The sequence below is a fragment of the Schistocerca americana genome, chromosome 7 (genome assembly GCF_021461395.2).
Source record: "Schistocerca americana isolate TAMUIC-IGC-003095 chromosome 7, iqSchAmer2.1, whole genome shotgun sequence".
Taxonomy (NCBI): domain Eukaryota; kingdom Metazoa; phylum Arthropoda; class Insecta; order Orthoptera; family Acrididae; genus Schistocerca; species Schistocerca americana.
Genome location: NC_060125.1, coordinates 233,474,318 through 233,498,771, shown reverse-complemented (window position 1 = coordinate 233,498,771; position 24,454 = coordinate 233,474,318). Strand labels below are relative to the sequence as shown.

General features: G+C 39.3%; 1 protein-coding gene across 2 annotated transcripts in view; it reads left to right on the top strand.

The window, feature by feature from the left end:
• The first annotated feature begins 915 nt into the window (after positions 1 to 915).
• The window catches only part of LOC124621880 (asparagine--tRNA ligase, cytoplasmic), a 39,051-nt gene continuing 15,512 nt past the window's right edge, over positions 916 to 24,454 (top strand). The window contains exons 1-8 of one of the 2 annotated variants that reach the window (XM_047147346.1): positions 916 to 1,073; positions 1,216 to 1,313; positions 1,399 to 1,547; positions 3,607 to 3,868; positions 7,793 to 7,950; positions 20,425 to 20,717; positions 22,729 to 22,857; positions 23,007 to 23,142. In XM_047147346.1, coding sequence (XP_047003302.1) covers positions 1,274 to 1,313; positions 1,399 to 1,547; positions 3,607 to 3,868; positions 7,793 to 7,950; positions 20,425 to 20,717; positions 22,729 to 22,857; positions 23,007 to 23,142 — 1,167 coding nt within the window. In that variant the 5' untranslated portion in view covers positions 916 to 1,073; positions 1,216 to 1,273. Of the gene's footprint in view, positions 1,095 to 1,215; positions 1,314 to 1,398; positions 1,548 to 3,606; positions 3,869 to 7,792; positions 7,951 to 20,424; positions 20,718 to 22,728; positions 22,858 to 23,006; positions 23,143 to 24,454 lie in introns of both variants that reach the window. The other variant, XM_047147345.1, reaches the window with a different exon arrangement.

Here is a 24,454-nt window from a genome sequence, read left to right as displayed (position 1 = left end):
CATGAGTGAAGGTGCCAGTGCTGCGAGTATAAGAGGGTGCCTCTGGATCGGGGGGTTGCGACTTCGATTCCGGGTTATGTCAGAGATTTTCTTCGCTCGTGGACTGCGGTATTTATGCTGCCCTAATCATTTCGTCTCATACGACTATGTATGCAGAAGGCGGGGAAACAGCCCCATCAGGTTCTCCCAGCCAATAATGCCATGCGATAATTTCAATTGCCACTCCCCCTCCCCTTGCAACTATAATGCAGAAGCAAGACACGCATCCTATCGTTCCCGACAGCTACCACTTAAGGGTGAACTTAATGTGTAGACCGTAAATGGAAAAAGCCTTTAAGGTCGGTCCCATCAGTCAACGCGCTGGGTGTCAACTTAGTTTGCGCTAGTATTGCATACCTAAAGATGGAAGTACACCCATTCGTACAACAATGTGACGTCCTGCGAATCACTGAGTGTTCACTTGAACTGATAAACTGTACACATTCAGGTGCTCACTTCTAAGCCGTAGACCTTTCTCCACCTATGTGCTTCAGTTTTGGATCTTGAATGCATTTTTAATGAAGCAGGGAATAAGAAAAGAAATTTGAATAGGAAATAATTAGTACCGGTATTCCTCATTATTTCCCGTTCAAACGCATCATGTACTGGAGTGTGAGTTCGAAGTACAGAGTTATCTTATATGCTGGACAGAACAGAATTAAAATATTTTGTTTGAAAGAGAATTGCATTAATTAAAATCCGAGCTTTTAACTCTAAAAATAAATGCATGCATCCCTGTGTTAAAACGAATGGCACAGTTATTGCACATTTTTAGACATTTGCCTGCTGGAATGGCTTTCATGTTAAATAATCTGACGGTAATTTAAATTTCATGCTAGAGAAATAAAAAATATTATCCACCAATGTCAATGGTTACTGCCACGATGAGCAATTTCTTTGAGATGGCGCAGAAGCGCAGAGCAGATTGATGAGGAATGGAAGAATTGTAGGTTAAGTGTCGAGCGGTGTGTGAATGTTTTTACCGTAGTGTTTGTGTTGACAGTCATTTAGGACGTATTTCGCCCCGTTTTCAGGTACAGTGACGAAACTTGTAGGTACGTCACGTTTACCTTGGAGTTGCATCATGTTTCCTTCTTCATTGCTACTGTGGAGTTGCGTCATGCTTCTTCCTTGTGCAGTTTGACGTTACTGTTAACTGTGTTGAAACCATTGCAGACGACGCCGGGCCACGTTACCACGCTTTGACCGTCGCTGATACATCTTGTTACTGAAAATGCCGGAGGTGACAGCTGACGTCGGAAAATTGGCTATAGGTTTGTATTGTCTAACTGAAATATATATATATTACGCTTCCAAATTTTATCGGAATGTTACATTTATTATTGTGACGTGTCCTAGGTGAAATTTTCACCTCTGAAAAGAGTGGAAACGACGAGTCCGGAGATGGAACAGAAAGTAAACCTTTTAAAACTATTCTACAAGCAATGCGACACGCAGGACGTGAACCGTTTCCAGTAATCTATGTGGATTCCAAAACAGATGATCAGGTTAGTGAAATCGTTATAATGTGTATTATCAACCGTTCAGTATGGTTTTATACAATATTGGACATGGCAACAGCTTTATGTGAAAATAAGTTCATTTGGAGCAAAGGGTGTATGTGCTTAAAGCAAATTACATACATTGTTAGTTACATATATCGTACGTGCACACACATTTACAGCTGAGAAATAGACGAAGAAATGTGAGGTACATACAGCTAATATACCAATGTATAGCCTATATAAACGCATAAATGTAATGGTATGATTATTATGTACAGTTTACCCTATAAGTACACATATTCATAGCACATTTCTTGACTGTAACTCTTCATTGTTTCGACAACATAAATAAAATTCAAGTTCTTAATTAGCAAAGTTTCTACAACTTTTTTTCGCCTGTGTAAGGGACTCAAGTGAGCTATGTTTTTGACAGTTTAAATGATCTGAACTGGTTTCTGCAAGTTTCTCTGGGAGACAAACCTAGAATACATTTAATAACTTTCTTCTGCCTTTAGAGAATGTAACTAAGCTGATGCATTCCCACCCCCTCCTCCCTCACCAGTATTCTATACTGCCAATGTGAGTAGAACAACATATAATAAGAGTAGTCACCTATAGTGTCAGATACTTACTGACATTTATTTTAATTTATGTAATAAAACAATTACTCTTGAAAGTTTGCAATTTAAGTCCATCCTGTGACACTCTTCTGTCTGTCTGTCATTCTTATCCTCTGTCTTAGGCCTAGTTTGTCTGAGATTAAAATAAAGTTTATCTGTTTTTGTTTTGTTAATGGACACCTGTTTGGCCAGATAGTAGTATTTAGTAATCTCAACCCTTCCTCTGTTGTAATTTTGAACACCTGGTAAATTTTCACATATTGTTATCAATATGGTTTCCTCGGCATAGAGTTCATTCTCACAATATGATGTGTGAAATCATTTATAAAACAGTGGATTTATATAAAAAATTAAGAAATGCTTTAGCTACTTATGCATGTCCACACAATTTCAGACATTTTTTTACCTGTCTGCTTCAATCTGTCACAGGGATAATTCTAATTTTTTGAATAATATCTAACTGCTGAAATTCCTTTGAAGCTGGAGTGTAATAGTTTGCAAAGCAGACCTGTCACAGCAAAATATATGTATTTTATATACCAAAAAGTTTACTGTGTTGTACAGATAAACATGTTTCACTGAACTGTCACAGCATTAAATGATGACCAACTGAAACCTTCAGCTGCCGGCAGGTGTTGTTGATATACCTCGATGTGGACAGTTGAAAATGTGTGCCCCGACTGGGACTCGAACCCGGGATCTCCTGCTTACATGGCAGACGCTCTAGCCATCTGAGCCACCGAGGACACAGATGAATAGCGCGACTGCAGGGGCTTATCCCTTGCACGCTTCCCGTGAGAGAACAGTTACTGTCTTCATATATATAGTTAAAGGATACCCAGCCATTGACCTTCGTCTGTGCAAATGCGCACAGGTTGCCCAAACTCTTACGGGAATCGCCAAAATGTGCGCGAGTAATGAGTGGATGGGCAAATGTCTATAAGGTACATTAAATATGTAGACTTGTGGACAGTTGGGAATGTGAGTCTCGTGGGAAGCGTGCAAGGGATAAGTCCATGCAGTTGCGCTATTCATGTGTGTCCTCGGTGGCTCAGATGGATTGAGCGTCTGCCATGTAAGCAGGAGATCCCAGGTTCGAGTCCCGGTCGGGGCACACATTTTCAACTGCCCTCATCGAGGTATATCAACAACACCTGCCGGCAGCTGAGGGTTTCAGTTAGTCATCATTTAGTCCAGGGAAAAGCTGCACAGTCATCAACAGTATCTGTTCTTTTGAGAACAGTTACTGTCTTCATATATGTCACAGCATTGTCAGATTGAACTGTAGTAGAAATTAAGAAAGATGAGATACTATTGCTGTGGACTGGGTTAATAGTTCAGTAATGACACACTGTTAGAGTAAACCAGAAGTAGTCATGTAAACTTGTTCTCATTTTCCCATTAAAATAGTAATAATCTACATCTAGGATCATAAATTTCAGAGGTATGAACCAGCAGCCAAATCACAACTGAAAAAGATACAGAAAATATGGACAAGGGAAAATTACAAGAAAGCAGACGCTGCTAAGAAAGAAGAAGAAGATGCTGAAAAACGAGCAAAAAATTTAGAAGAAGCCAAGAAAATTGTCATTAAACAAGATGAGAGCCTACCAAAGGCCAAAGAGATAAAAATAAAATCTGCACCTTCAAGTTGTGACACAAGAGTAAAAATTTATGGCTGGGTGCATCGATTGCGCAGGCAAGGTAATGTTTTAAGGGGGCATTTCCTTTCAGAATGTGATAACTATAGTTCCAATTGCTGTACAATGAGTTTTACGCGTACTGTGAATGTCTGATACCAGAATGTGCCATTTATTTATATCTGCACCTATAGTGTGTGAACCACTGTGAAGTGCATGGGAGAGGATACATCCCATTGTGCCAGTTATTAAGTCGACCGAAGCATCCAATCCCACCCGTCGGCTTTGACCCGTGACGTAAGGGTGATGTGGTGTGTGACGTCACGACGGCGTGGAATTTAGTTTGTGAGAGTGGCGTGTTTGTAGGTGTCGTTTTGATGTGATCGGTGGTTCTCTCTGGTGGTGTGTTGGGTGATGTTTCTGGTTTAGTTTGCATGTGTGGCTTGTTTATAGGTGGCGTATTGTTGTGGTCACTGGTTATGCATCATAGCATTGCACGTGTGTGGTATTGGGACTGTGCTTTCAGCAGAACATTTTTCAGTGAGTTAATGATTTTAGTTTTGTCATTTCGACGTTATTGTAGTTTTTTCCTGTTCGTCGTGTGTGAATTTTGGTAAATTGCTTTTTTTTATGTCTTTGGTAGGTATGGATATGACTGACCAGGTCAACAGTTTTCGGCTGTCGTTTGATGAGGGGGGACAGTGTGTTGTCTCCAATAAAATTTCTTAAACTATTCGGGTTTTTGGATGAAGTTGTGAAGTGTTCAGTATGCCGTGAAGAAATGAGGCTTACTAAAGTTCCGGCGTCTCTGACCAGGGATGGCTGTATGTGGAGATGTCGTAAGGATAACAGGTCAAGGGAAGTGTTAGATTCCAATTTTGTTGGTTTGTTGTGTTTTTTGAGGTAGTGATGATTGTGGACGTGGTTGTAGTTTTGGGTTTTATGGTTTGGTATCGGTAGTTTCTGTTGACCTACATAGGTCAAGGGAAGTGTCAGATTCCAGAGGATATTGTTTTTAGTGGAATTTGGGGAGTTTTGTGTTGGTTTTTTTTTTTTCGTCGTTTTGTGTGGTTTGGTATGGTGGTGTGTGTCTAAATTTGTTTATATTTACATTGCCCTCACCCAAAAACCCCCAATTTCCCACGATTGTCCCGATAGTTTCATTAGGTTTTTGTGTGGAACTTGTGTGTGAGTGTGTGTGTGTGTGTGTGTGTGTGTGTGTGTGTGTGTGTGTGTGTTGGTTTTTCAATGTATTTACGTGTTTGTGGCCATGTTTACATAATGATGTCATAGGCGCCATATTGAAGTCGTAATGTATGGTCGTTTCCGCCATATTTGTGATGTCATGGGTCAAAGCAGATGGGTTGAATCGGATGCTTCTGTATTTCCACATTCCATTTACATATGCAGTGCGTCTGTGCATACTGCTATTAATATAATCTTGGTCTCCCAGTCCCTATGTGAATGATATGTAGGGGGGTTGTAATATATTCCTGGAGTTATCATTTAAAACAGCTTCATGAAACTTTGTAAGTGGGCTTTCTCAGGATAGTTTCTGTCTTCAAGAGTCTGCCAGTTCAATTCTTTCAACATCTCTGTGACAAACTTCTGCTTGTCAGATAAACCTATTTGTGCTGGTCTTCTCTGTATGCATTTAATATCCTGTATGTTACCGGTCTCTCACACTTGATCAATATTCTCGGATGTGTTGCATGCATTATTTGTAAGCAATCTCCTATGTATACTTGCATTTCCCCAATATTCTACCAGTAAACTGAAGTTAATGGGAAAAAACAAAGATAAGATTTTTTAGATTCCTTTTAACTCAACTTTATTATGTAACAGCCCTTGGAGGCAGAACTGACAAAACAAAGAAGTATGCACATGTGGTGGCAGTTATTTAAATTCAGCAGACAGTGTTAAAATTTGGGATATTACTTACCTTCATTTTTTGGAAATCAGTACTTAAATTGAAGCAGTTTTTTATTCAGCATTCCTGCTGCCAGTTACCTTTTCCATTCCAGCTTCTTTTTTACTTAATAGAGGGTTTATGAGCGTTCATTGAAGTTTGCCCATATATTTATCTTATTTTGAAGCTTCACTGTACAGGACTTACTGTGGCATTTTAGTCAGTTGCATGTCTGCAACAGTTGTTCATACACCTATCCTGTAACAATTTCTGGTCAGAAGTGACTTCAGTTATGCCTCCAGGAGCATTTGTAATGTTGTTTCTTTGCTGATAATGTGAAAATTGGTACTTAGTAGGGCAGGGCAGACTGTGTGCAGCCCAGTGGCTGTTTAAATAAACCAGTTTTAAAGTGTGATGGCTTACTAAGTTTCTGGTTCATCCATATGAAAGTCTTGTTGTGTACAAGCTCGGATGTAGTTCATCTCTATAACAACACACAAGCATCCAGATTGTGAAGGCAGTGCAGTTCATGTTAGTGGTGAATGTTTCATAATGAGCCCCTGATATTTTTCAATGTTGATGATTGCGCCAAATGCACCAATTTTCTCAGTGGATGTTTCTCTGTCACAGAAATCACACATTTCAGAATTTATCTGGTGGTGTTATTTATTTATAAAGGAAAGTAGATTAAAAATGGAATCAATGTTGGTAACAGCTGCAGATCATTGTCATCTCAGTTAAGGTTTTAGTGTAAGATGGGAGAGGTAACACTATCAGACTAGAGCCCAGATTATTAGAGAGAGAGAGAGAGAGAGAGAGAGAGAGAGAGAGAGAGAGAGAGAGGGGGGGGGGGCAGATCAAGAAAATAATCTTTCAGGAAGGGTCTAGCTTCTGTTACAAACATATGCCTTTTACATGAGAGACAAAGTATAATGACCACTTTAAGCAAGAGGAAGGTGCTCAGTGTAACCTGAGAGGTGTTGTGGAACAGAATGAATCTATAACTCTTGGCAGATTAAACTGCATTTAGGACTGGAACTAAAATTTGAGTCCTTTACTAAAGAACCAAATTTAGTTGGTCTAAGGCAAAGTTTGGTTCCTTTACTGAAAAACTGTGCGTAGGTGGCACAAGGCACAGCTTGTCTCTTGGGAAGTTGTATTTATGACATGGTTTTGTATGTACAGTCCTGACGCTCTTCCTTTTAATGATAATTCTGTGAAGTTACAGTTAGTTAACTTATGTTCAGAGCTTGTCTCCCTGGAGTTCTGCCTAATTTTTAAACTAATTGAATCACTTTAATTATTTTGATTCAGCATTTTTTGGTAGTACTGTAAACTGCTGCTGAATGTTTATTGATTTTTGACGAACATTAACATCTAGACTTCCTTTTCATAACTTCCACTGGGTCATACTTGTTATTGTTTTTGTGCCAAAGTAAATTGTTTTCTATAAATGTAAGCTACAAGACAAGGTTCATGTTTTTTTTTTTTTTTTTTTTTTTTTTTTTTTTTTTTTTTTTTTTTTTTTTTGTTTGCCTTTATAATAAATGCTCTAATTCATGACAGCTGAAATAAGGGAGTTCTGTAATTCTGTTACTCACTTGTCCCATTACAGTAATCTTGTAATGTTGTTTCACACTTTAATTTCTCATAATGTTTCAGACATTTCAGGCATGGAGCAGTCAAGCGTAGTATGTCACATAGATCATAATTTACATTGGTGATTGCTGTACTGATTACCCCTTCAATTTGGACTGTGCACTTTCATTTATAGTTGAAGTAACAGTATTGAAACCGCAGCTTTAGAGTATGGATATAATGTCTGTTATCATTCCCTCTTTCTTTCTTTCCCCTCTCTCAACTTCAGCAATGCTGGCATTGAGTTGGATTTTGTATTAGTATACGACTTATCTTTATCTTGTAAACTATTCGTAGAACACAGTGAACTGTTCTCAAATAAATTTAAGCCTGTTATCAATTTGGCGTGTTTGTCAGGTAGTGGTATGAAGTGATACAACAATATTTTCTCTAATAAATGACAACCTTTCCTTATGTACCACACCATTTTACTTTGCCCAGGGAAGGCCTTGATGTTCATCACTCTGCGTGACGGGTCTGGCTTTCTACAGTGTGTTCTGAATGACCTGTTGTGTCAGACATATGAGGCTATTGTCTTGACTACAGAGTCATCGGTCCAGTTATTTGGAACAGTCAAGAAGGTTCCTGAGGGTAAAACGGTGAGTTACACATCCAGTGTTGTATGTTAACAAACTTAATAATAAAAACTCATCATTTCTTGATTTACCAGTCGTTTGATACTACAGACTTACTTGCTACAAATAATATTTAGTCGTGCTCTGTTTCCGCCTAATCCAGCTACGTATAAGGAATATTTTGTATGTAGACTGCTATGTGGGGCAATGTTAGACCTGCAACTTTACTTTGTACCTTCACAGCAAAGACAACACATATATAGTGAATTTAAAAATTATTCAGTCATTTAAAATTTCTGCAGATAAGTTCTTGCGCTGACAACTGCAAAAATGTGTTAAAATTGCTTTTGTGATGATAACCAACCATTTGCTTTTTCTCAAAAATATAATAGTGATATGGTTTATTTTTATTTATTTACACGTCAAGTTCCGTAGGACCAAATTGAGGAGCAAATCTCCAAGGTCATGGAACGTGTCAGTACGTGAACTTACAACATAAAAGTAATAACAGACAAAAATAAATATTCATGAACGTGCAAGAAAATCAGTCCATAAGTTTAAGCAAACGCTATCAGCTATACAATGAGAATCAGCTTAATTTTTCAAGGAACTCCTCGACAGAATAGAAGGAGTGACCCATGAGGAAACTCTTCAGTTTCAATTTGAAAGTGCGTGGATTACTGCTAAGATTTTTGAATTCGAGTGGCAGCTTATTGAAAATGGATGCAGCAGTATACTGCACACCTTTTTGCACAAGAGTTAAGGAAGTCCGATCCAAATGGAGGTTTGATTTCTGCCGAGTATTAACCGAGTGAAAGCTGCTTATTGTTGGAAATAAACTAATATTGGTAACAAGAAACGCCAATAAGGAATATACATATTGAGAGGCCAATGTCAAAATACCCAGACTCGTGAACAGAGGTCAACGAGAGGTTCGTGAACTCACACAACTCATTGCCCGAACCACCCGTTTCTGAGCCAAAAATATCCTTCTAGAATGGGAAGAGTTACCCCAAAACATAATACCATACGACATAAGTGAATGAAAATAAGCAAAGTAGACTAATTTATGTGTCGAAGTATCACTCACTTTCGATACCGTTCGAATAGTGAAAATGGCAGTATTAAGTCTTTGAACAAGATCCTGAACATGGGCTTTCCACGACAGCTTACTATCTATCTGAACACCTAGGAATTTGAACTGTTCAGTTTCACTAATCATATGCCCATTCTGTGAAATTAAAACGTCAGGTTTTGTTGAATTGTGTGTTAGAAACTGTAAAAACTGAGTCTTACTGTGATTTAACGTTAGTTTATTTTCTACAAGCCATGAACTGAGGTCATGTACTGCACTACTTGAAGCAGAGTCAATGTTGCACACAACATCCTTTACTACCAAGCTAGTGTCATCAGCAAACAGAAAAATTTTAGAGTTACCCATAATACTAGAGTTCATATCATTTATATAAATAAGGAACAGGAGCGGCCCCAACACTGATCCCTGGGGCACCCCCCACTTGATAGTACCCCACTCAGATCCCACATCACAGCCGTTATCAACATTGTGAATAATGACCTTTTGTTTGCTGCCTGTTGCTAAAGTAAGAGGTGAACCAATTGTGAGCTACTCCCCTTATTCCGTAATGGTCCAATTTCTGGAGCAATATTGTGAGATCAACACAGTCAAATGCCTTTGTTAAATCAAAAAATACGCCAAGTGTTCGAAACTTTTTGTTTAGCCCATCCAGTACCTCACAGAGAAAAGAGAATATAGCATTTTCAGTTGTCAAACGACTTCTAAAGCCGAACTGTACATTTGATAGCAAATCGTGTGATATAAAATGATCAATTAACCTTACATACACAGCCTTTTCGATAACTTTTGTGAACACTGATGGCGTAGAAATAGGTCTAAAATTATTTACACTATCCCTTTCTCCCTTTTTATAAAGTGGCTTTACTACTGAGTACTTTAATCGCTCAGGAAACTGACCATTCCTAAAGGAAAAATTACAAATATGGCTAAATACAGGGCTAACATGTGCAACACAGTACTTTAATATTCTACTAGACACTCCATCATAACCATGAGAGTCCTTAGTCTTCAGTGATTTAATTATTGACTCAATCTCCCTCTTGTCTGTATCACAGAGGAGTATTTCAGGCATCAATCTCGGAAAGGCATTTGCTAAGAAATTTATATGATTTCCTGTAGAAACTAAATTTTTATTTAATTCACCAGCAATGCTCAGAAAATGGTTGTTGAATACTGTACATATATTTGATTTATCAGTAACAGAAATATTATTACTGCGAACTGACTTTATATCATCAACCTTGTGGTGCTGAGCAGACACTTCCTTCACAACTGACCATATGGCTTTAATTTTATCCTATGAATTAGCTATTCTATTTGCATACCACATACTTTTTGCCTTGCTAATAACATTTTTAAGCACCTTACAATACTGTTTGTAATGGGCTGCTGTAGCTTGATTGTGACTACTTCTAACATTTTGATATAATTCCCGCTTTGTTCTACATGATATCCTTATCCCACTAGTCAGCCAACCGGGCTGTCCATTACCCCGTTTAGAATGTTCTAATGGAAAGCAACTCTCAAAGAGCATGAGAAATGTGTTACGGAAAGCATTGTATTTATCATCTATATTTTTGGCACTATAAACATCCTGCCACTCTTGTTCCTTAACAAGTTTTGAAAAACTCTCTATTGCTGTTGGACTAACTTTCCTACGTAGTTTGTAATTAAATACGACATTGGTTTGAGTACAAAAACCTTTTAGTGTTAAAATTTGTGCATCGTGGTCTGAAAGGCCATTCACCCTTTTACTAACAGAATGCCCATCTAGTAATGAAGAATGAATAAAAATATTGTCTATGACTGTGCTACAGTTCCCCTGCACCCTAGTTGGAAAAAACATAGTTTGCATCAGATCATATGAATTTAGGAGATCTACCAAGTCCTTTTTCTTACACAATCATGTACAAAATTAATATTGAAGTCACCACATATAACTACTTTCTGGTACTTCCTACAAAGTGAATCAAGAACCCTCTCTAGCTTAAGCAAAAATGCTCTGAAGTTGTAGTTAGGGGACCTATAGACAACAGCAATTAGAAGTTTAGTTTCACTAAATTCAACTAATGCTGCACAACTTTCAAATATCTGTTCAGTGCAGTGTCGTGATACGTCTGTGGACTCAAATGAAATACTGTTTTTTACGTACAGAGCCACTCCCCAACCCTGCAAGGAACTCCTCAAGAAACAGCCAGCTAATCTGTAGCCTGGTAAAGGAAGCCTCTGAATTATCAAATTATTTAAGTGGTGCTCTGATATACCAATAATTTCAGAGTGGTTGTTGTTGTTGTGGTCTTCAGTCCTGGGACTGGTTTGATGCAGCTCTCCATGCTACTCTATCCTGTGCAAGCTTTTTCATCTCCCAGTACCTACTGCAACCTACATCCTTCAGAATCTGCTTAGTGTATTCATCTCTTGGTCTCCCTCTACGATTTTTACCCTCCACGCTGCCCTCCAATACTAAATTGGTGATCCCTTGATGCCTCAGAACATGTCCTACCAACCGATCCCTTCTTCTGGTCAAGTTGTGCCACAAACTTCTCACCTCCCCAATCCTATTCAATACCTCCTTATTAGTTATGTGATCTACCCATCTAATCTTCAGCATTCTTCTGTAGCACCACATTTCGAAAGCTTCTATTCTCTTCTTGTCCAAATTATTTATCGTCCATGTTTCACTTCCATACATGGCTACACTCCATACGAATACTTTCAGAAATGACTTCCTGACACTTAAATCAATACTGGATGTTAACAAATTTCTCTTCTTCAGAAACGCTTTCCTTGCCACTGCCAGCCTACATTTTATATCCTCTCTACTTCGACCATCATCAGTTATTTTGCTCCCCAAATAGCAAAACTCCTTTACTACTTTAAGTGCCTCATTTCCTAATCTAATTCCCTCAGCATCATCCGACTTAATTAGACTACATTCCATTATCCTTGTTTTGCTTTTGTTGATGTTCATCTTATATCCTCCTTTCAAGACACTGTCCATTCCATTCAACTGCTCTTCCAAGTCCTTTGCTGTCTCTGACAGAATTACAATGTCATCGGCGAACCTCAAAGTTTTTATTTCTTCTCCATGAATTTTAATGCCACCACCACCCACTACACTGTCACCTATAAGCTTAGCCAGCCTCCCCTTCCCATACCTATTGAGGTGCAGGCCATGCCTAGTGAAACCCCATCTACTGATAGACCCAACTGGCACCACTGAGATGTGATCCATGCCCTCTGCCATCAGTGCCCTCCACAGCCCCACATTAACGCACCTAACAGCCGCATTAAGGTGAGGCCGATCATGACGCTGAAACAGTTGCATGAATTCAGAGTGGATATACCAATAATTTCAGAGTTAACATCTATTAGCAGTTCACTAACTTTATCTCTAATACCTCTTGTATTTTGATGAAATATGCTAATTCCTTCTCTATTTGGAAGCATTACATCCTCTGGAGGTGAGCCCTTAGTTAGAGGCACTTCCTTTAAGCAGGTATACCTATCAGCTGACTTCAGTCTAAAAAAGGTGCAGCTCTAACACCAACTACTACCGGAATTTTTCCGTGAGTGATACCACCACCACCACCACCCACTACACTGTCACCTATAAGCTTAGCCAGCCTCCCCTTCCCATACCTATTGAGGTGCAGGCCATGCCTAGTGAAACCCCATCTACTGATAGACCCAACTGGCACCACTGAGATGTGATCCATGCCCTCTGCCATCAGTGCCCTCCACAGCCCCACATTAACGCACCTAACAGCCGCATTAAGGTGAGGCCGATCATGACGCTGAAACAGTTGCATGAAATGCACATTAGTGCCACCAGTTTGAGTAGCTATCTTAACCAAGTCACCACTGACATCATATGCCCCGTCCCTATCGAGACTGTTCCCTGCTCCACCCACTATCACTACCTGATCCTCTTTCGTAAAATTCTTACATAACTCCCCTGGTGAAATCAACATGCTTCATATGATTCGTCTCAGTACAGAACTGAGTCTGTGAAGATGTAATGAATGCCAAAATACTGCATACCATTTTAAATTCCACTCACATGTTTTTCTAAAAGTGTCAGCACAGAATATAGCCAATACTAGGATTCTGCAGTTATGCAGTTTTTGTAAACCAAGGAATTATCTGCATAGTTCTTCCATAGTTAAATGGTGAGAACTGTATTTCATGGAAAGCTGTGTTCAGTTTGATTCAGAAATTTGACAAAGGACATGAAAGAATCACTGTGTGTCCTGGTGGCCCTCTGGAGATTTTAAATAAAGCCACATTGTAACATGTGGAAGAAATTGTCTGTGAAGATCACTCAGTTACAGTCAAACTTGTGTTTACCCTAGGTAAATTGCTCTCACAAAACTGGGTACATAAGTGGCTGAATTTTCATAAAGTTTTTCCACTGAATCAAGGTAATTCTATATGGAATGGAAGTATCATTCAACCATAGAAGAAGAAAAAAAAAATCTAGGATGTCATAATGCTGAAGCTCCAGTTTGATGGTGTTACTATTAATGCTGTAACCTGCTGTACTGCTCTTACAAGGGGAGGCCGCCAATTGTGAAATTCAGATTCAATTCATACTGCGCATAATAACAGCTCATCGCCAGAGGTGTAATGTGGGAAAGCACCAAGATGCACTTCTCAGCCGTTGTCGAGAAAATAGACAGTTAAAAGATAAAAGAAACCGTTGCGCTGAAATACTCTCTACGATTAATAATTTCTTGCAGCATCGTGGTGCAGCAGTAAGCTCTCGGGTTTATAATCCAAAGGTCGCCGGATCAAATCTCGGTGCATGCAAATTTTTTTATTTTTTTGTAATTCAAATGTGTACACACACACACACACACACACACACACACACACACACACACACACAATTCCCGGCAATCAGTTGCAACAATTGTGCATATAATAAGTTGTTGAAAGTCGTTTCGCGTGGAAAAATAATACTTGAAATAAAACACAATATCACAAATAATATTCAAGTGGATACAATTTATTGAAAAGTTCGGTATACACTCGCACATAATTAACAATTAGTGACCAGAAGTAGCTGGAGTATCGGAGGAACCAGAGTGACAGTTATCATAGAAACATGGAAAGCAGAAAACAGCACGTCATCGAGCACATCTGATGAACGATGCGTTTTTACAAGAACAATTGTTTTTTAAATTATCTGTTGGGAAACACACCTGATTGACATTCTGAAAAATTGTTCCATCGTTCGTCAAGTTTGATGCATACCACTTGTATCGTATCATATCGGCAAAAATCGGAGAAGACAATTGGTGGTGGACGATGGATTGGATTTTTATACAATCTTCTCTGGAGTTGATGTCACTGTTTCGCTTGATTAAAAAAGCACAATTTTGAAGGCGCTTGATCAAATTTTTTACCTGCCGGTAAAAATACACGTCACACGGTTGGACGAGAGGAGTGCACTTTGGAGGAATGACTTTTATAGTGCACGTTGGTAACTTCTTATCGTCCTGGAACATCTCATCGTATAAAGCCGGGTTCGTTTGCCCACCCCAAGAGTCGATCAGAAGGAGAAATTCTTTCTTTTGTACGTGTGGTTGCAAAGCATTACGCAAGAAGTCCATGAACAAACCCGTTGTTAGTTTACCGGATTTGGAGGATGTAATAACAACGTTGGTATATTTCTTGGCGTACTCGTCAACTGTCTTCTGTACTCTGGGTCCAAACATACCTGTGGACTCTTGGAGGCAATGAAAACAAGTGGCAAGACTTGTCCAGACATCGTGATTGAATATTGTGACGTATACAAATGCGTCACCTTGTTAATGTCGTGTCGGGTTACCAGGACAGCCTTTCTGTGTGTGTGTGTGTGTGTGTGTGTGTGTGTGTGTGTGTGTACTACAAAAAACAAATAATAAAAAAAAGTTGGATGGCGCTAGATTCGATCCGGCGACCTTCGGATTACGAACCCGAGCGCTTACCGCTGCGCCACGACGTTGTAGGAAATCATTAATCGTAGAGAGTATTTCTCCGCAGCGGTTTATTTTAACTTTCTATTTTCTCGACAACGGCTGAGAAGTGCATCTTGGTGCTTTGCCACATTACACCTCTGGCCATGAGCTGTTATTATGCGCAGTATGAATCGAATCTGAATTTCACAATTGGCGGCCTCCCCTTGTTAGACATCTAATGTAGGCCATATCCTTCCAACAACTGCCCCCCCCCCCCCTCCCCCCAGCCCTCTGACAGCAGATGTGATTCTTCTGAATGGTAATGCCTGTCTACACAGCAAGACAAACACCAATGTTACTGGAAACAAATTATTAGGAATGCTTGGAACATCCCTGACTGAACACCTACTAATTTTCATCTGTTTGGGACACTTTAAGAGCTCACTTGTTGGCTTCAACATCTGCCACAGGAAATGTTTACTGCAGGCTTTCATGGCCTGGCTAAACAATGAGATATGTATTTAAATTGTTAAATGTCTAAAATAGGGCCAGTGGTGTACTTACATGTTGTTGGCTCTTGCCATGAGGTATGACAGGAACAAAAGGTGCGTCAGCTGTTTGTTTTACACAGCCAATGAGAGAGCAGCAGGCAGACAATGTGTTTCAAAGTAATGTGTTGGAAGACAGTGTGAAACAATGCTGTAAATGAGGATTATAAATTTAATTGCTCCTTGTTTCATTCATAGCTATTTAAATTATTCTAGTATCTGCTAACCAAGGACAGCATTGCAACCCATGATATATTCGAAAAAGCAGTGAAATGTTTCTCTACTCTGTGTTGCTAAGCAATCAATCTGTGCAAGCACACTGGGAAAGTGGGTCAGTGTTTTTAATTAAATCATGGAAGGAGGTAGGTGGATCAATGTTTTTTTTTAAATCATGGAAGAAGGTATGAGGATCAATGTTTTTGTGTATATCAAATGTGCGACTCTATTAATAATAAACATAGAGCCACCTACCTTCTTCCGTGATTTAATTATAAAACATTGATCGTAGTCAGTTCACCACCACATCTGATACATTTTCGTGTCTCTGCAATTAATTCATGAGACTTGCACCAATGAATGACAGTACCATACGGAACTAAATCAGTCCACTTTATAGCACTTGCTGCCATAATCACACAATGTTTCTCTCGAAACTCAGTAATACACAGAAAAACAGTAAACAGGACAATGGTTTCAATTTCACTTATAGAAATAAATTGTCTCTCTTCTTGCCTCTTGTTGGTTGCATCAAAGACTCATCCCATTGGGTACATGAACTGATGCATTTCTAAATTCTGAGAACGAAGTAAGTACTGTCGTGACTGCCACTGGCACTGATCTAGACTTCAGCAGTATAATTTGTAGAGAAATATGTACAAAAGTAACAGTAATATGAGACTGTGCTTTGCTTCAAGACAGCCTGCACCATCTGGGTCCTCCCTACCAACATCAGCTTTTTTGAATTGCTCAGGTAGAAACTCTCTCTACAACATATCCTTCATTCCTGTAACCCCCTGGGCTTCAACCTTAACTAGACCCAGTCCCCCACCTACCTATCCCCTTTCCTGCTCCCACTCCAATGCAACATACTCCCTTTATTCCACCAACACACTTACAGTCTCTTCCCTTTATCTGCTCTCCCCACTCCGGGAATCTTCTCTCCTCAAAAGAACCTCAGTATTATACAGGATCTAAATTTCCATTGCAACCTCACATTTCAGACTGATGAAAAGCTGAGTACAAACCTTATGCAACTAGATGACCAATTTGACCCCATTTCCATTGGGTGCCAATACATAACAGATTTGATACTGGTGATTTTATTTTGGCTTTCAAAGGGGGTCATGTTACCTGAAGAGGTAAGAGTTATACGAGGCATGTTTTTTAAGTAAGGTCTGTTTTGTTGTAGATACTATTAGTTCACGCACATACCACAATGAATCCATGCGTCATGTACCGCCATGCCTCGGGAACAACTATGCTCAGTTTGTTCTGTACCTAACCTGTACGGTTCTGTTCTGTGCTTTCAAAATGTTTAAGACTATCAACTCGCCCGCCACGTATGAGGTTTGAGGTTTGCTCAGTGATACAGTTTTCGTCAGCAAGGAACCTGTCTGCTGCAGAAATTCATCAACAGATTTGCGAAGTGTATAGTGACACTGTTATGAGTGAAAGCAAAGTGTATAAGTTGGTGCGAGAATTCAAAGATGGCCGTGACAATGTCCATAAGATTTGAGTGTGCGATGAAGTTCTTGACTTGTTATCGCAAAGAAGGTAATGGCTTCTTGAGTCAGATTGTAACTAGAGACAAAAGATGAGTTTCACATATCATGCCCAAATTGAAGCAACTGAGCATGGAATGAAGACACACACACACACTTGCCTGTAAAGGTGAAGGCCAAACAGACTCTGTCCCAGCACAAAATCATGGCATCGGTGTTTTGTGATAGGCTTGGTGTTTTGTTGGTCAACTTCATGCAACAAGGAACCACTATCAATGCAGAAGCATACTGCCAAACCCTAAGAAAGCTTCGTACAGTGATTCAAAACAAAAGACGTGGCATGCTGACAAGGGGAATTGTCCTTCTCCATGACAGTACAAGACCTCACACTGCAAGTGAGACCCGCGATTTATTGGACAGTTTTGGCTGGGAGGTTTTAGACCACCCACCCTACAGTGCTGATCTTGCACTGAGCGATTACCATCTTTCCTCCACCTCAAACACCACCTCAGTGGCGATCGTTACAATAATGACGACAATGACATGAAAACGGCAGTGAACTCTCGGTTATCGGAGCAGGTAGAAAGTTTGTATGAAGAGGGTCTTTTAGAATTGGTTGAGAGGTATGATACGTGTTTGTTCAAACTTGGCAACTATGTCGAAAAATACAGTGAAGTATGTACTTTCTGAAAATAAATTTACTTTTGTGAAATAACCTTTTGTTGTGTACTTAAAAAACACGCCTCGTAGTATATGGCTTCAATGTAAAACCCCAGATGTTTCCGTTTTGGATACATGTTTTCACACTACACAAATTACTCCTTCTGTGTGGACAGTTGTTGCATGAGAACATTCCGTAAAACATAACTGCCATTATGTATCGCCAGTGGAGAGCAATATTCCCTGTGATGATCAAAGTGTTCAATTTTAAAGAAGGAAAGAAAGGTATAGAAGTTCTGAACTTTTGATCATCCTTATATTTTGATGTAAACAAAAAAACAGGAATGTATCCATCCAGTTCGAACAACAACAAATATTTCAAACATGATGAATGATTGTCCTCTTCTAGCAGGAGTGAAAACACCCATATTTCCCTCACTGTTAGGCTGTGGTTTGTTTGTGAGGGGGATAAGATACCCTCCCTCTTTGTTCTTTGTTCTTGCTGTACTCACATCAGGGAACTCATTTCCTCATCCCATGATGGAAAAGGGCCCTATCCACCTCTTCCCCCCCCCCCCCCCTCCAGCAGTATATCTTACAGCCCATACTAATACTGATCTGTGCCCCAGTGTCAGCCAAGTGGTTGGACGAGGTGTGGACTTTGGACCTCAGAATGGTATGTTCATCTTCCCAGTCATTTTCACACTAATACCCCCAACTATAGATGAAACTATGTAAGGAGAATCAAGATAAACAAACAAAAGGTTCGTATTAATCGATTGACTCTGGCTGCAATGGACCCAGTCCACAAACCAGATCAAAAAACCAAATGGAATGGACAGCATAGACCAGTCAGTCTCTAGTGTGAGTTGCTTAAATCAATGGTGAACCAGTGGCTCTGTTGATATCTTTAGGTCTTAGGGGATCTTTAGTCTGGCTCCCTGTGCTGATTTTTGGAACACTGGTCCACAAATGACTACTTAATATAAGGGTGGCTTTTGTCCATTGCCAACAACTTATCTATGTCTTCATTGACTAAAAGAATGCCTATGATAATTCATGGCATGACACCTTATAGCCTCACTCAGTTGGACCTTGTAGCCTAGTGGTAAGTCATATGCCTGGAAATTGAAAGGTCACAGAATGAAATCCTGGTTGGAGCACATATTTTTTTCAGTCTGTTTTAAACTGACCTTCACCTCTCAATAGTATTAGGATCCACCAGAAATGACATGTGGTTTGGATCCCACATTAAACTATACATTCCTTTTCCTTGGTTGGATAGCTGGGGTATGTTAGGGACACACAGGTAGCAGAAGTAGTGTCCTATTCAAAGACTTGCATCAGGCCCCTCAGCCACGCCGGCCGAAGTGGCCGTGCGGTTAAAGGCGCTGCGGTCTGGAACCGTGAGACCGCTACGGTTGCAGGTTCGAATCCTGCCTCGGGCATGGATGTTTGTGATGTCCTTAGGTTAGTTAGGTTTAACTAGTTCTAAGTTCTAGGGGACTAATGACCTCAGCAGTTGAGTCCCATAGTGCTCAGAGCCATTTGAACCCCTCAGCCACATAAAATTATAATTATGGCATTACCACACTGTATGAGACACCTTCCTGGGTTTTAATCAGAATTTTCTCCCTCTCCAGTTACTTCATGTTTCATTTGGTGCATCCTACAGTACCCTCCATACACAGAAGAATGAAATCCCACAGAGAAGTGTGCCGAGTGTGACCCATTTTCTGATAGCAGTCACTGGAATCCCAGATGCTCTGATACCTATGGTCTCATTGTTCCTATAAGTCATGACTTATGTATTTAGTACAATTATTCAAGCATGACATGCTGGACACTAGCTACTGGGCACCATCACCAACCTCTCATCTGTGTCTACATTGACTAAAAGAACATGTATAACAACTCATGGCATAATACCTTATCACATTACCTAGTTGGACCTTGTTGTCTTCAGTAAAGTACATGCCTGGAAACTGAAAGGATCCAATTCTGTGACTTCCACACTCTGCCTTCTTTTACAGTAACTGGAGGGCTGCTGGTCAGATGATTTCCCATCACAAGACAAGCCCTAGAGAGTCTCTGGCTGTTTTGAGACAGGTCACCTCCGTAGCAATGCTATATTTTACAACTTATCATTGTTTTTATTATTATTGTTGTTATTTGCTCATCTTTTTACCTGGTTCTGTGCCTCGGATGAAACTGAAACACACAAAATTGGCTGTCCACCATTTCTCCATGTGGAATCATTGAGGCTTTGATTATTTAAGGAAGATGAGGCCTTGTGGTTTGGTCCATTTAGCCTCAATAATCAATCAGCCAGTCAAAATTGTGGTGTGTGTGTGTGTGTGTGTGTGTGTGTGTGAGAGAGAGAGAGAGAGAGAGAGAGAGAGAGAGAGAGAGAGAGAGAGAGATTTCTTTACTCCTATGCTGATAAGAGTTCTTGTTAATGAGCAGGGTACTTTGGAAAATTGTGTGATTTTTAGTGATATTGTTAGTAATTGTTACCTACATTGCAGGCACCTGGAGGTGTTGAACTTCATGTCGACTATTGGGAGCTAATTGGCACAGCCCCTGCAGGAGGAGCAGATGCTGTCCTCAATGAAGAAGCCTTACCAGATGTTCAATTAGACAACAGGCACATTATGATTCGTGGTGAGAACACATCAGCAGTGCTGCGTGCACGATCCGCAGTGCTGAAGGCATTCCGTGACCATTATGCAGACAGGGGCTACTGTGAAGTCACTCCACCGACTCTTGTACAAACACAAGTTGAGGGTGGTTCAACTTTGTTTAAGCTTGACTATTTTGGGTAAGTATATTCAGGTTGTAGGTCTCAGGTTGTAGGTAGTGACTCTAGAAAGTTATTTTATTTTGTAGGGAAAATTTGACCCCTGGTATCTGATGTAGTTTACAAAACTAAATGCTATATCATTTTAATTGAAACAGCAGCCAGCCACAAGCATGGTTTAAAAAGGTTTATTTGAATCAAACCATGACTGGTTTTGGATTTCTAACAAATCCAGCTTCAGATGGTTGTTACAGGTTTCATTGTTTTCTTGCTGGGGCATCATTTTGTATTCATTTGCTTGCACTGGGGTAGACAAAAGTTTGTGTTCACTATTTGGTAAAATTTACTAAAGATTTAATTTTTTGTGACCTCTATCAAAGCAAAGGGTTTAAAGTATGAAATGTGGCGAAAACTTTGGGTGCTGTATGATTCTGTGTAACAAAAACACAGTGGGATTTTGTCATCCAGAATCTTCACCACATTTCACTTTTTAATAACTGTAAAACTTTTTATAAATGGTTTGACAGAGGTCATAAGAAGTATCTCTCTAGTAAATTTTACCAAACAATGAACAAAAAAACTCTCTCTCCTAGTGCAGCAAACCAATAACAAATAAAAAATGAGGCCCCAGCAAGAAAATAACAAAACCTGTAACAACCATCTGAAGGTGGATTTGTAAGAAATCTGAAACCAGTCGTGGTTTGATTCTACATCTACATGTATACTCTGCAAATCACATTTAAATTGCCTGGCAGAGGGTTCATCGAACCATCTTCCCAATTTTCTATTATTCCAATCTTGTATAGTGTGCAGAAAGAACAAACACCTATATCTTTCCGTATGAGCTCTGATTTCCCTATTTTATCATGGTGATCATTTCTCTCTACGTAGGTTGGTGTCAAGAAAATATTTTCGCATTCAGAGGAGAAAGTTGATGATTGGAATTTCGTGAGAATATTTCGTTGCAATGAAAAATGCCTTTGTTTTAATGATGTCCACCCCAAATCCTGTAGCATTTCAGTGACACACTCTCCCTATTTCACAATAATACAAAACTTGCTGCCCTTCTTTGAACTTTTTCGATGCACTCCATCAATACTATCTGGTAAGGATCCCACACCGCGCAGCAGTATTCTAAAAGAGGATGGACAAGTGTAGTGTATGCAGTCTCCTTAGTAGCTCTGTTACATTTTCTAAGTGTCCTGCCAATAAAATGCAGTCTGTGGTTAGCCTTCCCTACATTTTGTGTGTGTTCCTTCCAATTTAAGTTGTTCGTAATTTTAATTCCTAGGTATTCAGCTGAATTTATGGCCTTTAGATTTGACTGATTTATAGTATAACTGAAGTTAAATGGATTCCTTTTAGCTCTCATGTGGATGACCTCACACTTCTCGTTATTTAGAGTCAACTGCCAATTCAAACAAACCATTTTAAACTATAGTTTGGCTGGTTGCTCTTTCAATTATGAAACTTATAGTATTACAGCCACAGTTCTCAAAATCTCAATTTTCAACAAAATAGCATTAAATACTTTATAATGCCAAGCAATACTACACTAAAAATAATTATTTTACTATGAAAACAGAATGAAAGCAAACTGATTTTTTTTATTTCATCTATATAATGTCAAGTTATCTGATTAGGAAACAATGTGTTCACAGTTGGGAGGAACGGTAGCTGTTGAATTAAATGAGTGTAATGATACATTCAAAATCAGGACTCTGGCATGACATGTTTTAAGGCAGGACAGCCAAAAGATTAAAAAATCAAGAGAGTAACAACACAATTTCTCATTGTGATACTATATTTAGGGAAAAATGAGTGAGAATAAAGATGGAGAATTGGATTACAATTTATTGTAGCAGGTGTTTGTTGTACTGCTATGTGTAAAGTACTGAAATTGATGCACCATCACCTTTCTTCATTTGCACACCAATGGTTTTTCTTCATTTTTTTGTTCATTGTTTCCATCCTGGAATTTCCTTAATTGTAGGAAATTATTAATTTTAATTTCTTTTATACTGCCTTACAGTGAAGAGGCATATCTAACACAGAGTTCTCAGCTCTACCTGGAGACTTGTTTGCCTTCTCTGGGGGATGTTTACTGTATAGCAGAGAGCTATCGTGCTGAACAGAGTCGCACAAGGAGGCACTTAGCGGAGTGAGTGTTAAAAATAGATTTGATCTGAAGTATTCACTGACCTGAAAACTAGATTTTTTTTTCTTTTACAATCTTGACATTAGACTATGTAGTGAAGAATGTAGTTGAAAGTCAACTTCCTGCAGATAAACAGGCATATTTTGTTTCAGATATACCCACATTGAGGCAGAATGTCCTTTTATAACATTTGAGGATCTTTTAGAGAGATTGGAGGATCTTGTATGTGATGTTGTGCAAAGGGTATTGGATTCACCTGTAGGACAAATTGTCAGTGATCTCAATCCTGTAAGTATATACATAGAGGGAGAAGAAATAAGAGAAGTGCACTGGCCATTTCATCTTTATTGACCATTGTCTTCCCTTACAATGACTGAGCTCACATTCTGTTTGAATATGCTTCATTGCTGCGCTGCTTCTCCCTGTCTCATTTAAAATTAATATTTCATATACTTTATTATTACATCATATAACCACAAACTGCACACCAACAGCATATGATCGCTGAGAGCTTATGTATATCTTGTACTTGGGATGCTGCATGGATTGTTTGTAGGGTATTTTACAAAAAAAAGCTTTTATGATTCGTCAGGTTTTTTCTGAATTCTACTAGGTGTGTTTATTAATATATTGGGACACACACACACACACACAGAATGAGAAGTAAAGTACATAATGAAGGTTGCATATCCGAGGGAGTTTACAACCAGAGCACATTTATAAGTGCCTCTCACAAAGTTTTGAAAAAGTATTTGAATTCACAAATATGTATAAAATAAGGTATTGTGTATATGTACCATAAATGCAGATGAGCTTTGTCTGTTGTAATCTGAAACTTGTCAAGATTGGCTTATATTTAGTTGTAATTAGATACTCAACAGGCTTCTTGTTATTGTGGAGGGCAGGGGGAGGGGGGAGGGGGGGGGGGGGAAGGAGGTGATATACACACATGGATGTACAGGGCTCACGATTCTTTTGGGAGTGTGTGTGCTGCTGCTATAGGGCCTGAAGCCATTTCTCCATTTCTTTCCTGTGCTGCAATCTTACACGCTGTCTGTATCTTCTTTCAGTCTTTGTCTCTAGTACAGATTCCCTGCTGAGAACCTAGTTTACTCATATGATATTGACTATGGCTATTCCCACTTTGTTGCTTTATTTTACACCACTTATTTTGATTAACTATTGGTGCTCGAGCTCTTGTCTCCCCATGCAAACTGAGAAATAGATGCTTGTCCATTTGAAAGGCGACGTCATGAATAATTGTAAGTAAGATGGCGAGCCGCTAAGGGTTGCTCGTTCTTTAGTGAACAAGGGTTGCAACAAGACTGTTCACTAAAGTACGAGCAGCCCTTAGCAGCTCGCCATCTTACTTACAACTATTCATGACATCGTCTTTCCAGCTTAGATCTTTTTTTTATATGTGACTTGTAAGTACTGTATCTTTTTCCAGTCAGTAAAAACTTTAATTTTATTAATGTATTATATACTTAATATGTTTTAGAACAGTTGGTCTAATTCTGAAGACGACGCTCATAGTAGTGTCGAAACCTGGTCAATTTTTACTTAATATTTGTGACTGAGGGCTTATTTGTTCTAATAT